A 21,683-nucleotide genomic window follows, 5' to 3' on the forward strand; every position below is an offset into this window, starting at 1 on the left:
AAAAATAATAATGATAAAACAAACACTATTTTTACCTAATAATTCATACTACGGTGAAATTAAGGAAGGTTTATATTTAGTTTTCTATGTAGTTTGTTTGAGCAGCGTTATCTGTTTTCTCTATGGCGAATCAACCCGTTTGTTTGTGTGTCGTCTGCTACGTTGTCAATAATATGAAAATGTCAAACATCTACGTTTGGTTTTGCATGTTTCAGGTAAGTAGACCTATACAGTTCAATATATCAAAATAAGAGTTATTAAGGGCTATAATCAGATACTGTATTGTTATACTGTGTTTTTTATACAATAATTATATAGTTTACAATATTTATAGAATTTATTATGACCCCTTTAATGTTGTTAAAATTATCAATTTTAGTACCTATGTAGGTTCTATAACATTTAACACGAAAATTTAAATTAAAATACTTTGTTATTACTTGCTTTGAATTTAAGAAAACCCTATGCTGGTTATTCTATCAAAAATATCCTTAATTTAAATTTGGGTACTTGAACATTGTAAAAGTCAACAATATGTTAGATCAAATTTAATGTTCAATTATCGTGTCATTTGTAAATTAAAAAATTTAAAGATGTTCTGGATGCAATATACTTTTTTACATGTAAGCAAATCCTGGGATTTCTTAGTTATTTTTAGGGAACAATATTGTTTAGCACTTTGAAGGAAATCATGTTGTATTTTTCATTATTTTATCAAATGTTTTTGCTGGACCAAATTACCATCTCACAGGGTTTTGTAAAATACCTCCCTAACTGGAATTAAACTGCAAACAAAAAAATATATAGGCTACAGAAGATATATTTTTACTTGTTAATAACATATAAGGTGCCATTTCTCATTAGCTTCATAAAAGGCTTAAACATTACTTTTTACATTGATTTAATTTATAGTTCTCTTTAAAAAATTACAACTGGCAATATGCTATAGTCCTGTGGGTCACATCTGGAGGAATGCCCGTAACTTCTTGAGTAATCACTTCCTTGATTGCTATATTGTTTGGTGCTGTGTTGCCAGATATGGTGTAAAAGTAAAATACATTCATTTTAGGAACATGACCTATCAGTAGATTAACTCAAACTTCTACTGTTACATTATTGAAACTTTTCTCTAGCATAAAAACAGAACCACTTTCTTGAAAACCAAGAAGGAAAGTCCAGTTTCAACCAGATGGCGCTATACCCCATGCTGCTCACCAATCTCACTCAAATTTGAGATAATTGTTTCCTGAACTTCTCTTCTCACTGAAGGATGACATTGTCTAGCCACCGTGATCGTTGGACTTGACTTTTTACAATTTTTTTTATTTGAGGTTAAGTTACCTGTCCATTGTTTACAAAGATGGTTCAAAGACCTTTGGAAGCTGTAAAGAAGTAACTTAAGAAGTTATCAATGTTATTTCTGAAATGAAATGAAAGGGCTATAACAAGCTTCCGAGAAATACTACATTAGTGTGCTAATATAGGTGGCCATCATTCAACGAATGTAGCTTTTAAGAAATAAAAGCTAAATTAATAAAAGTTATGTTGTAACAGTTAATGTAAAATGGCATGTTATAACTTGTGTTACCCACCAACCAATAAAATTATTTAGTATCAGAAGGTGTTTTTTATCAGTATTGATATTTGATGGTTGTTTTTAGTTCCATTCCATAATACAGGAGATTTTTGTGACCGACCCTTTATTATTTTTTAATTTCTTGTATGAGTTAAATTTATATTTGCTTCTTATGTGTTAATTTGTTTGTGATTTTTTACCTACAGTAAATAGGCCTATGATACATAAAATATGCTGTACAAAAGAGCTGGGTGCAGTTAACCAATAATTTTATGAAGAACATTGAATAATAGACCCTTAAAAAACCACACTATAGTCACATTTTTGAATAATTAGCATAAAATATATTACTACTTAAATTTTGACACAATTCCTGTTCAAAAAATATCAATGAGGTCATACATACGGTAATACATACATCATCATTAATGTATACTTACTTCAAACTAAATTTAAAGTAAATATATCTAACTTTAGTGAAATATTTTCAAACAGATTTTTAGGTTAGATAATTTTATATGAATATGGAAATCATACAATGGAAATCCCAAATAGTAATAATACTGTAAGGTTTATAATTCAGTAAATACTGGGCTGATATAAAAAAGAAAGATGGTCTGGATGTGTGCAACTACTTACTATCACACGTTTCTGGTCTTCAAAATTACTTGAACAATAATATTACCAAACAAATTTTAATTGCATATGAAACCAAATGGTTATTTTTTTATTAATCATTGAGAAGTAGAAACATGGAAAATCTCATCCCACCTCCCAACCCATAGTAAAACCCCTCAGAGATGAAATATGACTTTATGTTAGGAGCCTTTACAAGCAAAAGGCAAGAATATGTAAGAGTATGTTAAAAATAAATAAACATCAATTACAGAATAATAGTTTTGTAAAATATACTAATATTAATTGATATAAAACAAACATTCCAATAGTAATTAAATTTTAAAATGTATTCATTAATTTTATTGGAGTATTTGTTTTAAAGTTAATTAATAAAAACCAATAAGAAAGAAGTTTCTAAAATGTACCTATACTATTCTTGACTAGACTATAGAAGAAAAGCAATTAATTTCTAAATCCAAAGATTTAACGTACCTTTTTGTTCTTGCAAAATTATGAATATACACACCTTCACAGCAAATACAATTCACAAAATCCAAATTTGATGCTTAAATTTCCAAGAGATTGTTTACATAGTTTGTTAGGCCTAAGATCACTTGTCATTTATAACTGTCATGAAAGATAGGGTATTCTCTGGATGTTAGAAACTTAAATATTTGGAAAATTATGGGTCTTAGTTTAAAAACGTTACAAAAATTAATACTGTTTTTATCAGAAAGTTACTTTTGGGGACAAAACCTTTTTCCATACATCTCTTTGCAGTAAAATATAACCGACAAAAAAGATTAAAAAAATTGTATCCATCCTAAAAATATAAAAGTAATAAAATTGACCTCATAACAAGCACTTTATACCTGCGTTTTGGCTTTACAACAACAAAACTGTGATTCATTTTGGGTAAGAAAGCAATGAATTTTCAAAGTATGGAAGAATTGTTGAAATTATTGATAGTTTAATTTGATATATCATTATATTAAATTTTTTTTTAAATCTCATAACTTACAAGATGAATGAAATCATCAAAAATCATAAAATATTTATAAAACTGATTCGAAATTTCCGTGAGGTAACAAATAAAAAATGTAAATTTTACCATCCAACAGTGTCATTGTGATAATGTCCAAAGTGTTTGGAAAAGTAATATTAAAATGAAATAATCTGTAGCTTATCAAGTTAAAGTAATTTTAATATTAAATTAGTTGTGATTTTTTAAATATTGTATTAAAAGAATTTAACCAGTGTCTAAAAATAGATTTCTAGGAGGCTGAAGTTTGGGGAACAATTTAGCATGGTGAACTATAGACTTGGATTACCTTCACTACAACACGAGTCATGTATTGTGTCTTTCGGACGGTGGAATAGTCGGTGTGCGTCCAAGACAGTAAATGTGTTAATGTTATATTGTATGTTGAGGGAGGAAGACTGAAAACCGATGAGAGAAGTAAGCACAATGAATGTGAGCTAAGATTAGCTTATGAAGCAGCAGGAATAGTAATTACTTAATTGTAATTAGATCAGTACAAAATGTGTAGGACAATTCCGTTTCATTTAAGTGTTTTTACAAAAATTTTCCTCATTACAAATGATATTGGTGTAAATAATTTCAAATTTGAGAGGTAATTTTTGTAATTTGGTTCCTTTGATTTCAGATATGAATTCAAATTAAACTTCATTATCACTAACACCATTATTTCCAAATGGTCTAAGTGATCAATGGTATGGATGACAGTGGTTTTGATAGCGACCCTAAACATCGCCAACCTCATGAAGACGACAGACTCTTTCCAGTATGTTTGACTTATCATAGCATGTCCAAAAGACTAGTTCTCATGGAAGTGTTTCTAAAAAGATCACAAAACGCTGGTTACAACTGTACACAATGTAATATTGGAAAATTCTTTCTATGTGCATGTACTTTTATTACTTGAAAAATTGTTTACAACACTGTAATCTCGGAACTTACAAAAAGGCTCGTACTGTGCCATTGAGTTTTTCTTTGTTCAAATGTAATAACTTTATTAATTTCAGATTTATGCAGTGGATATAAAACATATTTTTAAAATGTTATTCCTTAAGGTATGAGCAAACCCTTTTGTTTAGTTATATATTTATATCTTTATATAATGTATTCTTATTTAATTTTCTATAATTTTTGCAGTTTAGTAAGTGGAAAATGACATTTTATGCATAATTTTTCTCAATGGGCAAAATGATTGTAACTTCTTATGTTTGCAAACAAAGGTCATATCAATGATTAATTTTTTAGAACTTGACCTCCCAGGTTTGTTTTTATTTTTGATTTACATACTTTCAAATGACAAGATTAAAATTAGGATCATAAAGACTGTTAAGAGTTATTTCAAAGTTATTGTTCATGTAACGTATTACAGGTTATCATTTGGGACTTTACTTACTTTACTTATGGAAATCTAGTCGTTAGTGTGTCATTAAATAGTATCAAACTTAAAGACAATAATCTTTTTCTGTAAGATCTGAATGAGAAAAAAAGTGGTAATGGAAGAGAATGTTCAAGATAGAAATATTTAGATTCTCACACTTTTTTTGTTGTATTCCCAATCCCGATATGAAGCTGATATTCCCAATTCACTTACACAGGACTAGCCATATAGAATACTGTAACATATATTCATGTACTATCATGAGATTGATGGTGTAGAGATATCGATGAAGGTCCAGTGCATGTCTAATTCCTCTTTGAGGCTGGCAAGATACAGTTACAGTTGTATTCATGTACTATCATGAGATTGATGGTGTAGAGGTATCGATGAAGGTCCAGTGCATGTCTAATTCCTCCTAGACACTGGCAAGACAGAGTACAGTTATATTCACGTACTATCATGAGATTGATGGTGTAGAGATATCGATGAAGGTCCAGTGCATGTCTAATTCCTCTTTGAGGCTGGCAAGATACAGTTACAGTTGTATTCATGTACTATCATGAGATTGATGGTGTAGAGGTATTGATGAAGGTCCAGTGCATGTCTAATTACTCCTAGACACTGGCAAGACAGAGTACAGTTATATTCACGTACTATCATGAGATTGATGGTGTAGAGATATCGATGAAGGTCCAGTGCATGTCTAATTCCTCCTAGAGACTGGCAAGACAGAGTTACAGTTGTATTCATGTACTATCATGAGACTGATGGTGTAGAGGCATCGATGAAGGTCCAGTGCATGTCTAATTCCTCCTTGAGGCTGGCAAGATAGAGTTACAGTTGTATTCATGTACTATCATGAGAGTGATGGTGTAGAGATATCGATGAAGGTCCAGTGCATGTCTAATTCCTCCTAGAGACTGGCAAGATAGAGTTACAGTTGTATTCATATACTATCATGAGGTTGATGGTGTAGAGGTATCGATGAAGGCCCAGTGCATGTTCTTATTCCTTCTTGAGGCTGGCAAGATTGAGTTACAGTTGTATTCATGTACTATCATGAGATTGATGGTGTAGAGATATCGATGAAGGTCCAGTGCATGTCTAATTCCTCCTAGAGACTGGCAAGATAGAGTTACAGTTGTATTCATATACTATCATGAGATTGATGGTGTAGAGGTATTGGTGAAGGTCCAGTGCATGTTCTTATTCCTTCTTGAGGCTGGCAAGATTGAGTTACAGTTGTATTCATGTACTATCATGAGATTGATGGTGTAGAGGCATCGATGAAGGTCCAGGGCATGTCTAATTCCTTCTTGAGGGTGGCAGGATAGAGTTACAGTTATATTCATGTGCTATCATGAAGAAAACAGTAAAGGAAGGTAAACCCAAAGTCAGAAAATACTCACAAGTATAGGTTGGTTGTCAGTAAATCCTATTTTCAACCTTTGGCATGAAGCTTATCAGATATATTGCCAAAGTTAGTGATGCCACCTGGAAAGTATAGCAAGATATTGATACAGATTCTAGGGGTTGAATCTGTGACAGCGTCAAATTCCAGGTGCTGCACTAAGAGGAAGGTGGACTGGAACTTAACTCGCGCAACATTCACATTGAATCAACCCTTCCCACTATAGCTATCTTATGTAGAGCAAGATATTGTTGAGGATGTTGAGTTCAGCTCTCCTTCATCTTCTGCTAAGTGCAACATCTGAAATCTAACTCTGTCATAGACTTAACTCTTGGAATCTGGAGCCCATGTTGGCAACGTTGGCAAGAAATAGTCAAATCATACTTTTTGCATTGTTTCGACATCAAAAACACATAGACTACAAAATTAAGTGTAATCTAGGTAAAGAGGTGTTCTTATTGTCTCATCAGGTGCACAATTGAGACACTCTTGCACTGAGCTCAATTGTGCACCTGATGAGATAAACCCCTTCATATAGGTTACACTTGATTTTTAATTTGGGTGTCTATGATATCAAAACAATGCAAAGAGTTTGTTTTGATATTCTCTATCGCTAAATTTTTTTAACTCTTCAGGCAGGACTGCCACTGGAGCTAATGAATTTCTTAATCTGAATATTTTGTTCTGCTGCACAATGGTTGGAAGAATGTTTGTGCCAATTATTTGTTAAAATTTATCCATATGTTTGTAGTTGTGCTATTAATGAGTAACAACATAATAGTTGTGTGATTGAAAAATAATCGTGTTGTGTTGCAGGCCAGTGACAGCTCAACTAGTAGTGCCAACTTGAACCATTCCACTCCGAGGAAGATGTCTCGCAAACAATTGCACAAAAAATTGGGTAACACTAATTTAATCAGGCTAGTCTAGCAGGTTGTCACATTGTCTTATGTAATAGTATTCCTTACAATTGAGTCGCCAAATGCCAAAACAAGCTAAATCCACTCTGCAAGTTTTTTAGATAAATGCCAAAAACTGATTGCTTTCTCACATCCATTACATTTTTATGATTTTTGTTTAAAAAAAAAAGGTTAAAAAATTAGTTATATTGTTTTAAAATTGCTAAAAAATGGTACAAAAGTTATAATTACTGCAGACCGATTAAATATATGGCATAGCTTGTTTTGGAACAGTAACTATGATTTAGCTGCTTTTGGAAACTTACTCTCCGCCATTTGCTTTTTAACTTTGGTTCCAAAACCAGTTAAATTGCGTTTACCATTCCAAAATAAGTTAAAAACAGAACCTTATATTATTAAATCCTTTTTTTCTCAAAACATTGTAGCCTATATTGTTAGGTAAAGTTAGGTTAGGATTAATGAACACAATCGTATTCATTTTCAATACAAAACCATGAATTTATTTATCTACAGAGTTTATAAAATAAATGTGTCGTTTATTAAAAATATTTTCACTCAATCATAGGGCTCATCCTCTTCATTTATTTCAAAATCATCATCGTCATCTTCTTCGCCTTGATTGGTGGTAGGTAGCTGGAATAAGTCCTTGAAAAACTTCAACTTTGGCTCCCGTTGCCAGTCATTTCCATAGTGGAGATTTAGCAAGCATTTCACATCATTGATTTTTACTTGTTTCACTGGGGTGTCCCTTCTTGTATCACTCTCAAAACTGCATTGTCAAAATTTTTCCCCCCTTTTCATTACTGACTTACTCTCGCCGATTTCAAATACATAGTTTGCTTCTCCTTGTACCAGGATGGAGTTTGGGATTACTTTTACTTCTTGAAAAGATAAATTTCTTGGCCTTTTGAAATTGAAAATTGCCATTGTCCCTGGTTTTTTTAGAACAGCATCGGTTAGAGTTTTCCAATCACTCACAGGGCAATCCGTCCCAAGTTTCACAACAGTACAGTGCTTTTCAATTATTTCAGTGTACTCATTGGGATTGTTGATTACACTCAGATCTTGAAATTTCCTTTCAAGTACTCCAAACACTCTATCAGGGGGAATGAAAGAATGGCCGACTACCGGAAAGAGTAGTACAACTTTAGTAACATGTTTAGGTGCATCTTTCAGGAGCCAATGAGCAATCATACCGACAACAGTTGTGTGTTCTTGTTTTGGCCACCACAGCCGTCAGAGAAAAGTTTGACTGTTGGTGACATTTTCCATGTTAGCGCTTGTTAACCTGTGGGTAAACAGCAGATGCAATTTGACTGGACCCTTTTGCATACTGGTTTTCAGTCCAGAGGTAAGAAAAGGTGTTTTCTGAATTCAAGAGGACTTTAGAATGTCCCTCACAAATCACAAAATTATATAGATTATAGCTGGCGCTTATAGTATGCGGCTTGGTCCGGTATTTTAGGAAGGACAAGATTTTTCTGACAATCATAGCTCAGAATAAGCACTTTATCATTATATTTCTTGCAAAAGTTTGTAGAATTTGTCTGCACGGACTTTGTGGCTTTTAGGTTTAGCTTTAGTGTTTCACGCTTGCCTGCATCTTTTTCTGTGGCTAGTTCACACTCAAGCCTTGTGCAGGTTGAACACTTATCAGTGTACGGAGCGTCAAAACCAATGTTAAAGTTCTCAGAAAAAACCAGCCTGAAAAAGTCATACTCACACTTTAATTTCTTCAGTGGATGCTGCTCAATATACATTTTCCACATTTTTTGTAATGTTAAGCTCACTTGGAAGGTATTGCCTATGCTTGTTTTTCGCTCTGCAATAGTGTTTTTGTACTGGAATAAATGTTTTAATAAAAGATTTGATGCTGTCTTTCTTTATATTATATTTATCAACTTGGCGTGGCTCCTCCACGAGTCTCCAAAGGTACGACGCCTGTTTCCAGGTACTTTTTGCAAATCAATTGCACTCGGTTTTTACTCTCTTGCAAAATTGTAAGTAGTGCTGCCCGACATACTTTAACATTCTCAGTTTTGTTGTTCCTCATTTTAGGTAAGAAAAAGTCAGTACTTACATTTCTTTTTGATTTGATACCTTCTGGAAGACGAGTCCTTTTTGCTGAGGAAACAATGACGTGCTGAAGAATAAAATTCTTCTTTGATTGAAGGTCAGCGTCTTTATAGTATTGCTGATGTATCTTTCTAACATCCTGCAGGGAAAGTTCTGCGCAGCGATACTTACTTTTGGCCGAATGTTTACAACTAGGCATCTGTGGAAATCCCTTCGGGCTGGGTGTCTAAAACAAAATAGGGATTATTAGTTCTCCTATACCTTTAAAAAAATACTAACCTGTAATAAAAACAAATTATAGATCGCAAACGTTGTCAAAAACTGTTGTAGTTAAGTTAGGGCCTAAGCTGAATTACTTTAGGCTGGTTGAGATTAAGTAGTTTAGTTGCGGTTATAGGTTAGTTTAGTTGAGGTTAGGTTAGCTTAGTTGAGGTTAGGTTATTTTAGTTCAAAATTGAGTGTTAAGATTAGGCTAGTTTAGTTTTCTTTACCAAAATGTTGTTAACTTACCTAGCAACTTTTGCAACAGTTTTTCTTCCATGCTCTTTCGTTTTTCTTCCTTTTCTTTGCCAAAGGGCCAGGCATCTCTTCTACCAACTCTACTTGTTCCACATTTTGTGGAGTTTCCACTGTTATGTCCATTATATTGACATTTTCTTGTTGAACAATTACAACTTCAGCATTTATAATATCAATACCAACGCCTTCACTACCTTCTAAAATACCTCCTGTATGTTCAGCCTCCATGTTTATGACACACAACAAATCAGGAGCTTTAAAATAATGTTAAATAATTGAGTGCTATTGCTTCTTATAACACTATTTTAGCCTTTGAAATTTAAAATTAGCCAACAAAATAAACAATTAATTCAGAAGGAAAATGATCAGCAGTTCCCCTATAGGAAAAGTCTTTTGGGATTTAACTTATTTTGACACAGAAACATGAAACATTGTAAGTTATTGTAGTTTGATATATAGCTGGTTTTGGAACATTGTCATCTGTGCAGATATGACTGTTTTTGGAACCGAATGGCTATAGGATATAACTGATTTGGAACAACCTTCACTTTTAAATATTAATTTTAAACAGTTTTTAACTGGTTTTGGAACAATTTTGAAGTGACAAATCTGTAGCCTAGGTAATACAGAACTCAATGTCATCAATATCTCAACTTTTTTAAACTTTGGATTTAGCCTGTTTTGGCATTTGGCGACTCAATTAAATTGTTAATTACGATTATTAATTTCATTTACTGTCTTAATAACTTACATTTTGTCCAAAACCCAATCTGAGTTATGTTGTAACATGTGTTATGATTTTTGGTACACTATAATATATTCATATGATAATAGTTCATTTTTAATTTAAATATTACTGACTGGCTTGAATAAACTGTCACAGCATATTAGAAAGTACTGAGTTTAAGAATATGCTCATAATATTATTTGAAACAATAACATGCTTTCACATTAAAATCACTTCCAATTAAACCATTGATTGCCAGCTATTTTTATTTAATGTACTCAAAAGTTTATTTTATTTTTAAGTGTATTAAAAAGAGCCTGATTATTTTTTATAGTTTTGGAAAGGATTAGTGAAACTACTGGTTTTTTTATAAGTTATACCGGTTTGCTTTGTTCACAATAAACTCAAAATTTCAATAAACTCAAAAACAGTACATATTAGTTTAGGATTGAACTTTACTATATTACCCAATACATGTACGATTTAGATATAAAACAATCAAAATAATGTTTTTATAAATCATTTGTTTGCATCTCACTTTTTAAAATACTATAAACCTTCAAATTACATTACTTTTTGATTCTAGAGAGAAGGATTGAACAAGCAAAGAAACTGCAAGCACAGAATGAGATGAAGAAGAATCCACAGTTGATTCCGATACAACGATTGCCAATTCCGACAAGCAAATCCCCTACCAGTCCCCGTGAAAACCATCCCCTCGTAGATTGGGAGACGGATGACAGGTAGCATCTTTACAGTTTTAATGTTATTTCTGAAATGAAATTACTAGAAGAGAGCATAAAACTATTCTAACAGATTTGGTTGGCCTCTTTTTCTCCAGAATCTAAAATTAGATCATATTTGCATTAGTTACTTGGAAATCAATAACATATATTGAAATATAAATTTTGAAAAAAGTGAAACTGGCTTTGCATCTAATTCACGTGTAATTGGAAACATTGGGTTAAATAGCATAAGACTATTTTGTAGTCTGCACAAAAGTCAATGACAGTTACAGTTTTTAAACTCAAATTGGAATGAAGGTTCTTGGAGCATTGGAAAGATTTAATTTAATATCACTAGTATATGATATACCAATATTCATTTTATTTTTGCGAGATCTTTCAGAATCAAAACATTTGTGAAGTTTTCTGAAGATAAAATCTTTGATTCTAAAAGGACTTGCAAAAATAAAATTAATGTTGGAAAATTTGTAATCATTTATTAGTGATATTAAATCAAATTGGAATAACAATTTTTTTAAAGTTAAACTATCTCACAAAAGTACTCTTTATGACTCATGAAATTATAGTTAAATCAAACTCATATTTTCTCTAAAGTTTCATACATTTTCATTGATAAACACTGATTTACATTTATTGTAGTTTAACGAACAGGCACAAATTCATCCATCTTTTCTTTTATTTTTATTTTGTTTTGTATGAATAAACATTCATTATAAATATATCTGTCACATTTACTGTATATAATATTATTTATTTACTTTGTGTGTTTATAATGGGTGATTCAAAAAGAGCACCGGTTTTGAAAAGATCGGTAATTTTTATTTTATCGGTTGGCAACAATGTTTGATCTTGATTCTATTTCTGACTACATTCCGATTGTTGACGCAGCTGATATTTCTCTCATTAGTGCATTCTGTGTCTAACCATGGAGAAGTTTACTTGTGCGCAACGAGTGTTAATAGTGAAAACGTTTTATCAGAGTGGAGAGAGTTATGCGGCTACTGTTAGGCGACTTCGCGGTACTCTAGGACGTAATGAAGCACAGAATGAATCAACAATTTGCAGACTCATGAAATAGTTTCAAGAAACAGGTTCAGCAGTCGACCTCAAAAGTTCTGGACGTCGTCGTTGTGCCCGAACTGAACAGAACATTGAGGTGGTTCGTGACAGTGTGGCTGTTAGCCCAGCGAAATCAATATGTCGCCGTTCTCAACAATTGGGTTTAAGATGTTCTTCTGTACGGAGAATTCTTCGGTACAATCTCAAATATCACCCCTATAAAATTCAGCTGACGCAACAATTGAAAGTGGCAGATCACCAGAAGTGACGACAGTTTGTTGATTGGGTATTGAGAAATTCGCAGGAATAAAACTTCGTAATAAATATCATATTCAGTGATGAAGCGCAGTTCCAATTGAATGGATTTGTTAATAAACAGAACTGCCATATCTGGGGTTCAGAAAACCCCCGCATGATTAATGAAAGGGAAATGTATCCACAACGAGTGACAGTTTGGTGCGGCTTTTGGTCGGGCGGCGTCATCGGCCCTTATTTTTTTGAAGATCAGGAAAGGCAAGCTGTACAGTGAATGGAGACCGATACCGTACGATGATTAGGGAGTTTTTGTGGCCTCATTTGGATAACATAGACGTTGACCAGTTGTGGTTTCAGCAGGATGGTGCCACCTGCCACGCTGCCCGTGAAACAATTGTGTTACTCCGTGACCGCTTTCAGGATAGCGTCATTTCTCGTAATTCCGACCATCAATGGCCACCAAGGTCGTGTGACTTAACACCTTGTGACTTTCATCTTTGGGGTTATCTAGTCATTAGTGTATCCCAATAAACCCCAAACCATCAATGAGTTGAAGGAGGAAATTCAACGGGTTGTTGGCCAAATTGAAGTGGAAACTTGTCGTGCAGTCATGGCTAATTTCAAGGACAGAGTTGTTGCGTGCCAGCGTGGTAGAGGAGGACACATGCATGACATTATTTTTCATACCTGAAATCGGAAGGTTAGATGAACATATTTATGTATTTGATTTCAGATTTTAATTAAAATAAATCTCTTAATTTGATATATCAAAACCGGCGCCCTTTTTGAATCACCCTATATAATATGGGCAATTACTCGTTAAGGCGGTGGTGCAATAGGTTTTGATTGAGTTAAAGTTTTTAAATATAATTGTCACAATCCTTCAAGATACCCTTCCTGATGACAGAAAAAGAACAAAATAATTTTTGGGCTTCTTCAAGAGAAATTATAGACATTTGAAGTAGTCATTTTATAATCAGACTCAATAAAAAACTACTAGTGACAAGGATTTCAATATTTTACAGTAAGTATGTGAAATATAATCAGAGGGATTCATGTATTTTTATTTTTTTTAATATAAGTTAATTCCAGCTATGTTTAAAATGTTATTTTACTCGCTCTGAGAGAATGATATTTAAAATTTGGAGTTTTTTTTATTGTAAAAATCACATTCAGCTTTTGAATATTTTCAGAAATGACATTAATAATGTTATAATACAATAATTTCAACTAAAGTCCAAAAGTTATTTCATAATTATGTGTGTTTATAAACAAAATAAAACGTATGTCAAGTTGTGACAATCCACACACACTGTGTTACAAAAGCAGCCTTACAAGAAGTGCAGCTTATGACATCATACAAATCTCACATTCTGTTCTCTATGGAAGACATTTTATTCAGGGATGTGTTGAGCTAAAACCTATTAGATAGCAGAGCTATTACTACATTTACATAATTATAGTGATAAATGTACAAAGTAGAAATAAAATAACACTTCTCTGAATATCTTCATTCATGAATTTATAAACAAAATTATTTAATGAGTATTTATTAGGGCTTCTCAATATTTATTTTTAAGCATGGCCAACTTTGACAATGAAGGGATAGGGTTGGATTTAAATCCAACATCAGAAAGTTGTGCTCAGCAAAATTGATCCATTTTATTATGGTTTTGAACATTTTTCAAAAACATAAGAGATTATTGATTAAATACATTAAGAATAAACTAAAACCCACACCTGTTTGTGTTGCAATTTGTATTAGTGTAAAATATTGTGTGCTAATAAATGACGTATAGTCCACATCCTGATCTCCATCATTCTCAGGAAAGTTAAACTGCTGAATTCCTAACTTAAAAAAACGCATCCAGACAAATCTAAAATGGATAAAATGTCTCTATCATTATTACGATTAATTCCTCCCACACCAACTGAACCACAATGGAAATAGGAAATAAATCAAACTTGCAGTAGCAATTTCAAAAACACAACTGAAGAAACTATAGAACCATAACATTCTTTTTCTAACGTCCATGTAAAACTTCACCATGTGTGATTTCATGATATTTCCTTAGTCCTACACCGTCAGAGTGTAGTAGCAATCAAACAGCACTACTGTAGATTTGTAGCACTTCAAATAAACACTATTACAGGTCAATATGTACCATTTTACACCTGCCAGCACCAAGTAGAGAAGCAGCTAACGTGATAACAAAGGTGTGGCAGACAAGAATTTAATTTGAAATTTAAATTATTATTTTACATTCTGCAAGCCGCTGTTATATTAGTTTTAGTACAGCCACCTACGTATTTTTGAATTAGTTAAAACAATGTTTAAATTTAAAATGTAAGAATGTATGTTAAAATAGTTATTTAGATTACTTGTGCCATTGCAGATGTTTTGTTAGGTTATAGGATCAAGTTTCAAGTTTGTTATCGAAATTTGTAATTTTAGTGAATGAATACAGGTGCTAAACCTGAAGAATGCCAAAATCTTATCTTATACATAAATGTGTTTTAACGCAGGTTTTATTAATTTGTCAATCTATTTATGGGTTTTGATTGGTCATTATGAATGATATAGTTAGTAAAATTATGTATTAGTTTTAATAGACAGTGTACTTTCTTTTTTAGTTAATTTGTTAATGTAATTCAGTTGTGAGGATAAAGAGATTGATTTGTGTATTCTGCAGCGATGAAGACATCAATTTCTTCCCGGTGTCCCGGATGCGAGATGGCAAACAAGAGCTGACCGACACATTCAGCATCGAAGATTTCGAAGTCACCCCTGAAGAAGATGACCTTGACCTTTTGCCACCGAAGCCCCTGGATCGGCGATTGCTGTGTTGTGGAGTCCCTCTTCACTTGACCTGCAGCATCCTATAGACTGCCTTTACTTTCACTGTCAAAAGATGATCTCTATTGTTCCTTTGTATGTTCATTCATTTCTTTGTGTTGCCTTGCCGAAGATTCTAGTCAATTATTGTGATATTTTTTGTAACTGTGACTTATTAGGTGTTATAATATCAGATGCAACTCAAGTGATGTATCAAGAGGATACATTTTAGAAAAATGGATATCCAGTTTTTAGTTCTTTACAGAGTTGTTATTATTTTATTTTATTGTAATCTAACTTTATATTTATTGTTTTTGTAATTAATTATTAAATCACTTTTTTTAAATAAGATAAATTTATGTGTGCAATTGGGACCAAAGGAATTATTTACAGGGTGTTTTCAAAGATTTTATTTTTAAGGATTCCACACTTATAACGATATAAAGTTATTTTTGTTTATAATATAATATTAATTAAATAAAGCGTTACGATCTACAATGTAAATTAAATGGTCGTGTTCAACAACTATAATTGATTGGTATTAGTGGATAAGGGCAGTAACAATTAATAACATATAGCAATCAACTCACCATTTACGGACCACTGGTCAGTGAATAAAATTAGTTACTTTTAGGAAATATAAACCTTTCCCAACATTAACAAATGACATTTCTCTGAAAACAGATTAGAACAAAAGAAAGAATAAGACTATTGCTAACGCAACTAAAGACATTATAGATAATCTTTCATCTTCTTAATCAATCAAAGTAACATTATTTTTTATGCATGTAAATAAATATTTCACATTAAGTACAATGCAAAGAAACTCCACTGAAATTCTTTGATCCTGTGTGCACAACCTCATGCAAATTTGTATCCTTGACAAATAATATAGCTTCAATAATATAGTTTATGACAAAAGTGTTGTATGATTGCTGTAAGCTAAAGAGCAAACACACTATTAGTCTTGCTGTAGCACCTGGAGGGATAAATAATAATTAATGTGACATTTAAAGCCACACTTTCAATAATATTGTTCATAACAAAATTGCTGTATGATTGTTGTGTGCTAAGGTGTAAACACGATATCACCTTTGCTGTAACACCTGCAGTGATAAGTAATAATTAAAATATTTAAACAAAAATTTATATCTTTATAAAATTACAGGGTTTGAACCTCTGAACATGTGGCACTGAATATTCAGAGGCTGGTTAAGAGAACATAGCCTATAGAGGCACTCGAAAAACGTATTTGTTTTATATGTAAAAGATAAAAAAGAGAGTCATTAAAGATACTCATAACTTTACTTAATTACTATGAAAGTGTTAAATAATACAATCTTCCCCAATTCTTATATTATAACTTTTTGTTCAAGGATATGCACTTTAAGGTTAAGTAATTTTAATACGCATAATCATCAAATCTCAAATCAGTTAAAGTGTACATACTTTGAAAGCAATAAAAAATAAACATTTCTTTTTAAACTTGCCATCTTTTATCTCTATTTGTTTATGTTATTAGGATATCCTGTTTATTAGTTCATTTTTTCTGTGTATTTTTCTGTCACAAGACTTTGTTGTTCCTTTGGATGAAAATCAGCAGATATATAAGAAGAAGAAAATGTTAAAATGAATGTCTTCTTATAGCTTGAAAATGAGTGTAGTAAAATACAATTTGAAAATGCATAGATAATGGTTAAAAGTTTTAATGTTTACTCATTATGTTTATTTTGATCCATACAATATAAGTTACACCTTATTTTAACTCTTTTAATAATGCCTTGTTACAATTTTTCAACATTAAAAAATTTGTATTAAAATATAAAATGTTGGTGCTTTATATATTTTCAGACTTATGTATGGCAGGGTCCAGCTTTATCATCATCATCATCAGACGTTTCCGTTATCACGGGTCGTCGTACACAGCCTCCTCCACTTTTGTCTGTCATTCCCGGTCTCCTCTTCCTCCACCTGTATTTTCTGTAGTCCCCTTCTCTCTATGTCTTTCCACACTTGGTCTTCTCATCTTCCTCTCGGTCTTCCTGTTGGTTTTCTTCCTCTTTCCTCCTTCTCCAGTGCTATTCTAGGCATTCTATTATCTCCCATCCTCTTCACATGCCCCATCCACTGTATTCTTCTTCCTTCCATTGTCTCTTGCAGAGAAACTACCTTCAATCTTTCTCTAGTTATTTTGTTCCTTATTCTATCTCTTCTTGTACTCTTCTCTATCCCTCTTAAAAATCTCATTTTTGCAGCTTGCAATCTTACGTATGTCCAGCTTTATAAACATTTTAAATTCAATGTGCAACTCTCAGTTTTTGAACACTATCCGTATTTGAAATGTAGTTTTACTATATTATTCTTACAAAATATATGAGGTGTAAGTTGATTTCTCCCTTCCTTTCCACTGAATTGGTTGTAATCAGTTTGAGATAGGTTACATGAAATTTTGGTATATGGTAGACATACTGAAATTAAATTACTATAAATACATGTATAAATTAATGCTTTAACGTGTGGTGACGGTATCAGTCATTCACGGTCTGTTGTTGAACTCGACCAGTATTATTATTGTATTTTATTATAATGCTAATACTGAAAAATAACTCTTCTCAGAGAAAACTTAAGTATACAGTTAAGCTTCAGTTTACCTTCCTATTAGTGCAGCATCTGGGATCTGATGCTGTTACAGACTATACCTCCAGAAATCTGGAATAATTGTCAATTGTGCACCTATGAGACAATGAGAGTACCTCTTCACCTAGACTACACTATATATTGTAGTCTCTGATGTCAAAACGATGTAAACATCCATTTTGAGCTTCTTAATCACCACTTTATTTTGGATCTCTTCAGACGAACATGACTTCAGATTTCAGGAGTCAAGTCTGTAACAGTGCCAGATCCCAGATGCTGCACTAAGAAGAGGGTGAACTGGGAGCTTAACTCAACATTCACACTGTCAACCCTACCTACCGTAGCTACGTTAAATATGTTACTGTTATTACTGACAAGAACAGGTATAACAGTAATACAGTGTATGTTAAATGGTATAAATCTATAAATGCTATTAAAACACAAACACATTTGTAACAATTATTATGTTATGACATTTATCCAATAATCCTCAACCTGGTATTTGATAGTCACTAAATGGCAGAATAAATTGTTTTAGTAGTGGCAAAAATCTTTCTCCACTAAAAAATTATTAATCCGTAAATGTATGTATGTATAAATATTATGTATAAACATTGTACATAAATATTAATGATTATTTATTTCATTTTACATTAAATTTAGAATATTACGTGTTATTTTAAAACTAAAAAAGCCATTTCACATCTTTTACACAAAAGTAACATGGTGTACATCATCATCATCAGACATTTCCGTTATCACGGGTCGTCGTACACAGCCTCCTCCACTTTTGTCTGTCATTCCACGTCTCTTCTTCCTCCACCTGCATTTTCTGTAGTCCCCTTCTCTCTATGTCTTTCCACATTATTTGGTCCTCCCATCTTCCTCTCGGTCTTCCTCTTGGTCTTCTTCCTCTTTCCTCCTTCTCCAGTGCCATTCTAGGCATTCTACTATCTCCCATCCCCTTCACATGCCCCATCCACTGTATTCTTCTTCTTTCCATTGTCTCTTGCAGTGCGACTACCTTCAATCTTTCTCTGGTTATTTCGTTCCAGTGATGTTTTTTCAACATGGTGTACATACAGTTTAAAATTATTAGCTCAGCTTTCTTATTGTATGGTCGTGAGTTTATTACTTCATCATTGTTGTTTGTTACAAGTGGTTGAGTGTGTTACCGCAATATAACTATAGTTCTTGATAATAAAATTTGTTCTAAGTCTCTTAATGTTTAGTTTTGTACATAATGTAAAAAATTGTACTTTATCACACATTATTTATATATTGTTAACAATTTGTGTATTTATATTGCCTAATACTTTTGGTTTTCACACAGTGTATGATTAAATTAAAATAATTACAACCAGTTATCTGTATCTTTTTTAAATTATTAGAGTAATATTTAGTTTCAATTTAGAATTTTTGTTGTTAAAAAATGAATATGACCTGTAACTAAACCAGTCTATAAGAAATAAAATTGCTACAAAAATATGTAAGTACTACAAATAAACGCACAATGCTGATATATTGCAAATTGGCTCTCATAAAATGCTTAATAGTCTGTTTATTTATTTTTTATTGTATTATTTTTAGGCCTCTTTCTATTTGTTGAAGGAACTGTAGGTGCTAAAAGATCTGTTATTAATCAAAGTAAAATATTTAACATGAGTTGTTGTGTATAGCCATGCAGAAGCAGTTTGGTTGATGCTGAAAATATTGATTCTATTTTGAATCAGTGAAAGAAAGGCTATTGCCATTTATACAAACTTAATAAAAATAAGTCATTTGACAGGTATTTGGTCTTCCGATCTTATGTTAGTTTGGTAATTTAAATGCACATGTGACAGATACGGCCAAGTACAAAATAATTGAATAGTAAAAAGTGAGGGCTCTGTGGTGTAATGGTAGCACATTCACCTGGCAAGTGAGAAATCCGGGTTCGAGCAAGTACTTTTTGCGATTCAATGTTTATTGAAATTATATATATATATATATATATATATATATATATATATATTGTACCTGTCCCGGCCTTCACTCTGAAAAATGTTTGATTGAGGTCGCAGAACAGGGTTTGAAGTACAAGGGAAAGTTTCCCACACCAACCAACAGTTCTACATTTTTCAGAGAGATACAAGATCGCCAGTTTAGTGTGTTTCACCTTAAATCGACCACTGTGTATATTTTGTATATATATATATATTTCTTATCTATATATGTATAAAAGAAATGTAATAATCAGTCTTTCACTGATTCAATATATATATATATATATATATATATATATATATATACAGGGTGTATATTATGTCTGGGAAACACCCAAATATATCCTTTAATAATTTAAATATTAATTTGAAACCTCTTACAATCGTGATAGAGATTGGGCATCTACTTTTTGGAACAATGTTTTGTTATGTCACACCAACGGGGGACGTCCTGCCGAGGGTATCGTGAATATTCTTAATGGAAGCCTATACCTTGTGATACATAATTTTAAAGGTAATAGCTTACTGAATTGAATGCTACAAACCGCATCTCAAGGGAATTATTCTATCAGAAAATAGAGCATTTTTTGTATTGAAAATTTACTGATGTTCAACAATGTAATTTTAACATGGTTCTTGCCACAAAATGTGTTACACTAATTTTTTAGCATTTTTTTTAAATGTTCAATTAAATAAAACAAAAATTTCATTTTAAGCTGGTTCTATTAGCAACAAATTTGCCAGTTTTTATTACAGTACAATTATGGGAAATACTTATGTTATTGATTTCTTATTACAAATAAAAAATAATGTATGCTGTTAGAAAAGTCTTTACAACAAACGTTTTACCTGCATTTGGTGTCAAAGCAATTGTTTCGAACTGTGTTCCTTCTACGGTTTGACAATGAGCCAATCTTGTGTAAAATGATTCGACAGAGTTGCCTAACATTTCTTCAGTTATCAAAGCAATCTCCTCTATAATCCTGTTTCTTAGGTCTTCCAAATTATGGAGGCTTTCTTCTATAAACATTGGATTTTAAATGACCCCATAGGAAATAATCGATTGGTGACAAATCCGGAGATCTTGGAGGCCATTTCGATTTCTCCTCTTCGGCCAATCCATTTATGAGGAAACCTTAAATCCAAATACTCTCTTACCTGTCTCCCATAATGGGGTGGAGCACCATCCTGCTGAAACCATACATTATCAAAGTATTCTCCTGATGCAATTTGAATAGCTGGGATTATTTCATTTTTGGAGCATATTGTAGTAAAGTTCGGCATTTAAGTTTCCATTGATGAAAAAGGGTCCAACAATTTTGTTACCTAAAATTCCACACCATACGTTTCAGTTTTTGTGGTTGCTGTGAATGGGACTCAGTAATCCAATGTGGGTTTTCATTAGCCCAGTAACGGCAATTGTGCCTGTTAACATTGCCATTTAGGAAAAAAGTTGCCTCATCAGAAAATAGTATGTTGGGTCAGAAAATCTCTATTGTCATCACATTTGCGCATCACAAGTTCACAAAACTCAACTCTTCTGTCGTAATCATCCTCACTTAACTGTTGGACTAAATGAACTTTAAATGGTTTGTATTTATTAATTTTCAAAATCTTACTCACAGACATAGGGTGCATATCATGTTGCTGTGCAGCTTTTCTGAGCGATGTATGTGGGTCTTCAATAAATGTTTGCAAAACATCTAGTGCATGTTTCTTCATCTGTTGCAGATTGTATCCTACCCGACTTTGGCCGATTACGTACACTCCCTGTCATTTTCAAAACGCTCAATAGTTTTTGATATTGTTGAAACACTTATGGGATTCCTTTCTGGGAAAGTGTCATTAAACAAATTACAAACTTCCCGATAAGATCTTTGACGATCGCCATATCCTCGCAT

The 21,683-nt window shown here is 32.5% G+C and overlaps 1 protein-coding gene across 1 annotated transcript; it reads left to right on the forward strand.

Annotated features, from left to right (window-relative positions):
- The first annotated feature begins 128 nt into the window (after nucleotides 1–128).
- On the forward strand, nucleotides 129–15,653 carry LOC124355126 (protein FAM219A). The gene is made up of 5 exons (XM_046806091.1): nucleotides 129–215; nucleotides 3,862–3,999; nucleotides 6,839–6,923; nucleotides 10,851–11,007; nucleotides 15,018–15,653. Exons 2-5 carry the CDS (start codon nucleotides 3,931–3,933, stop codon nucleotides 15,208–15,210), a joined length of 504 nt encoding a protein of 167 aa, XP_046662047.1. The 5' UTR covers nucleotides 129–215; nucleotides 3,862–3,930; the 3' UTR covers nucleotides 15,211–15,653.
- The last annotated feature ends 6,030 nt before the right edge of the window (nucleotides 15,654–21,683 follow it).

The sequence above is a fragment of the Homalodisca vitripennis genome, chromosome 2 (assembly GCF_021130785.1).
Source record: "Homalodisca vitripennis isolate AUS2020 chromosome 2, UT_GWSS_2.1, whole genome shotgun sequence".
In the NCBI taxonomy this organism is placed as follows: Eukaryota; Metazoa; Arthropoda; class Insecta; order Hemiptera; family Cicadellidae; genus Homalodisca; species Homalodisca vitripennis.

Excerpts from the sequence above, each read along its gene's own strand:
- LOC124355126 (XM_046806091.1), top strand. The coding sequence starts at position 3,931 with ATGGATGACAGTGGTTTTGATAGCGACCCTAAACATCGCCAACCTCAT. Across the intron at positions 4,000-6,838 it reads AAGACGACAGACTCTTTCCA|GCCAGTGACAGCTCAACTAG; the intron begins GTATGTTTGACT and ends GTTGTGTTGCAG. Across the intron at positions 11,008-15,017 it reads GATTGGGAGACGGATGACAG|CGATGAAGACATCAATTTCT; the intron begins GTAGCATCTTTA and ends TGTATTCTGCAG.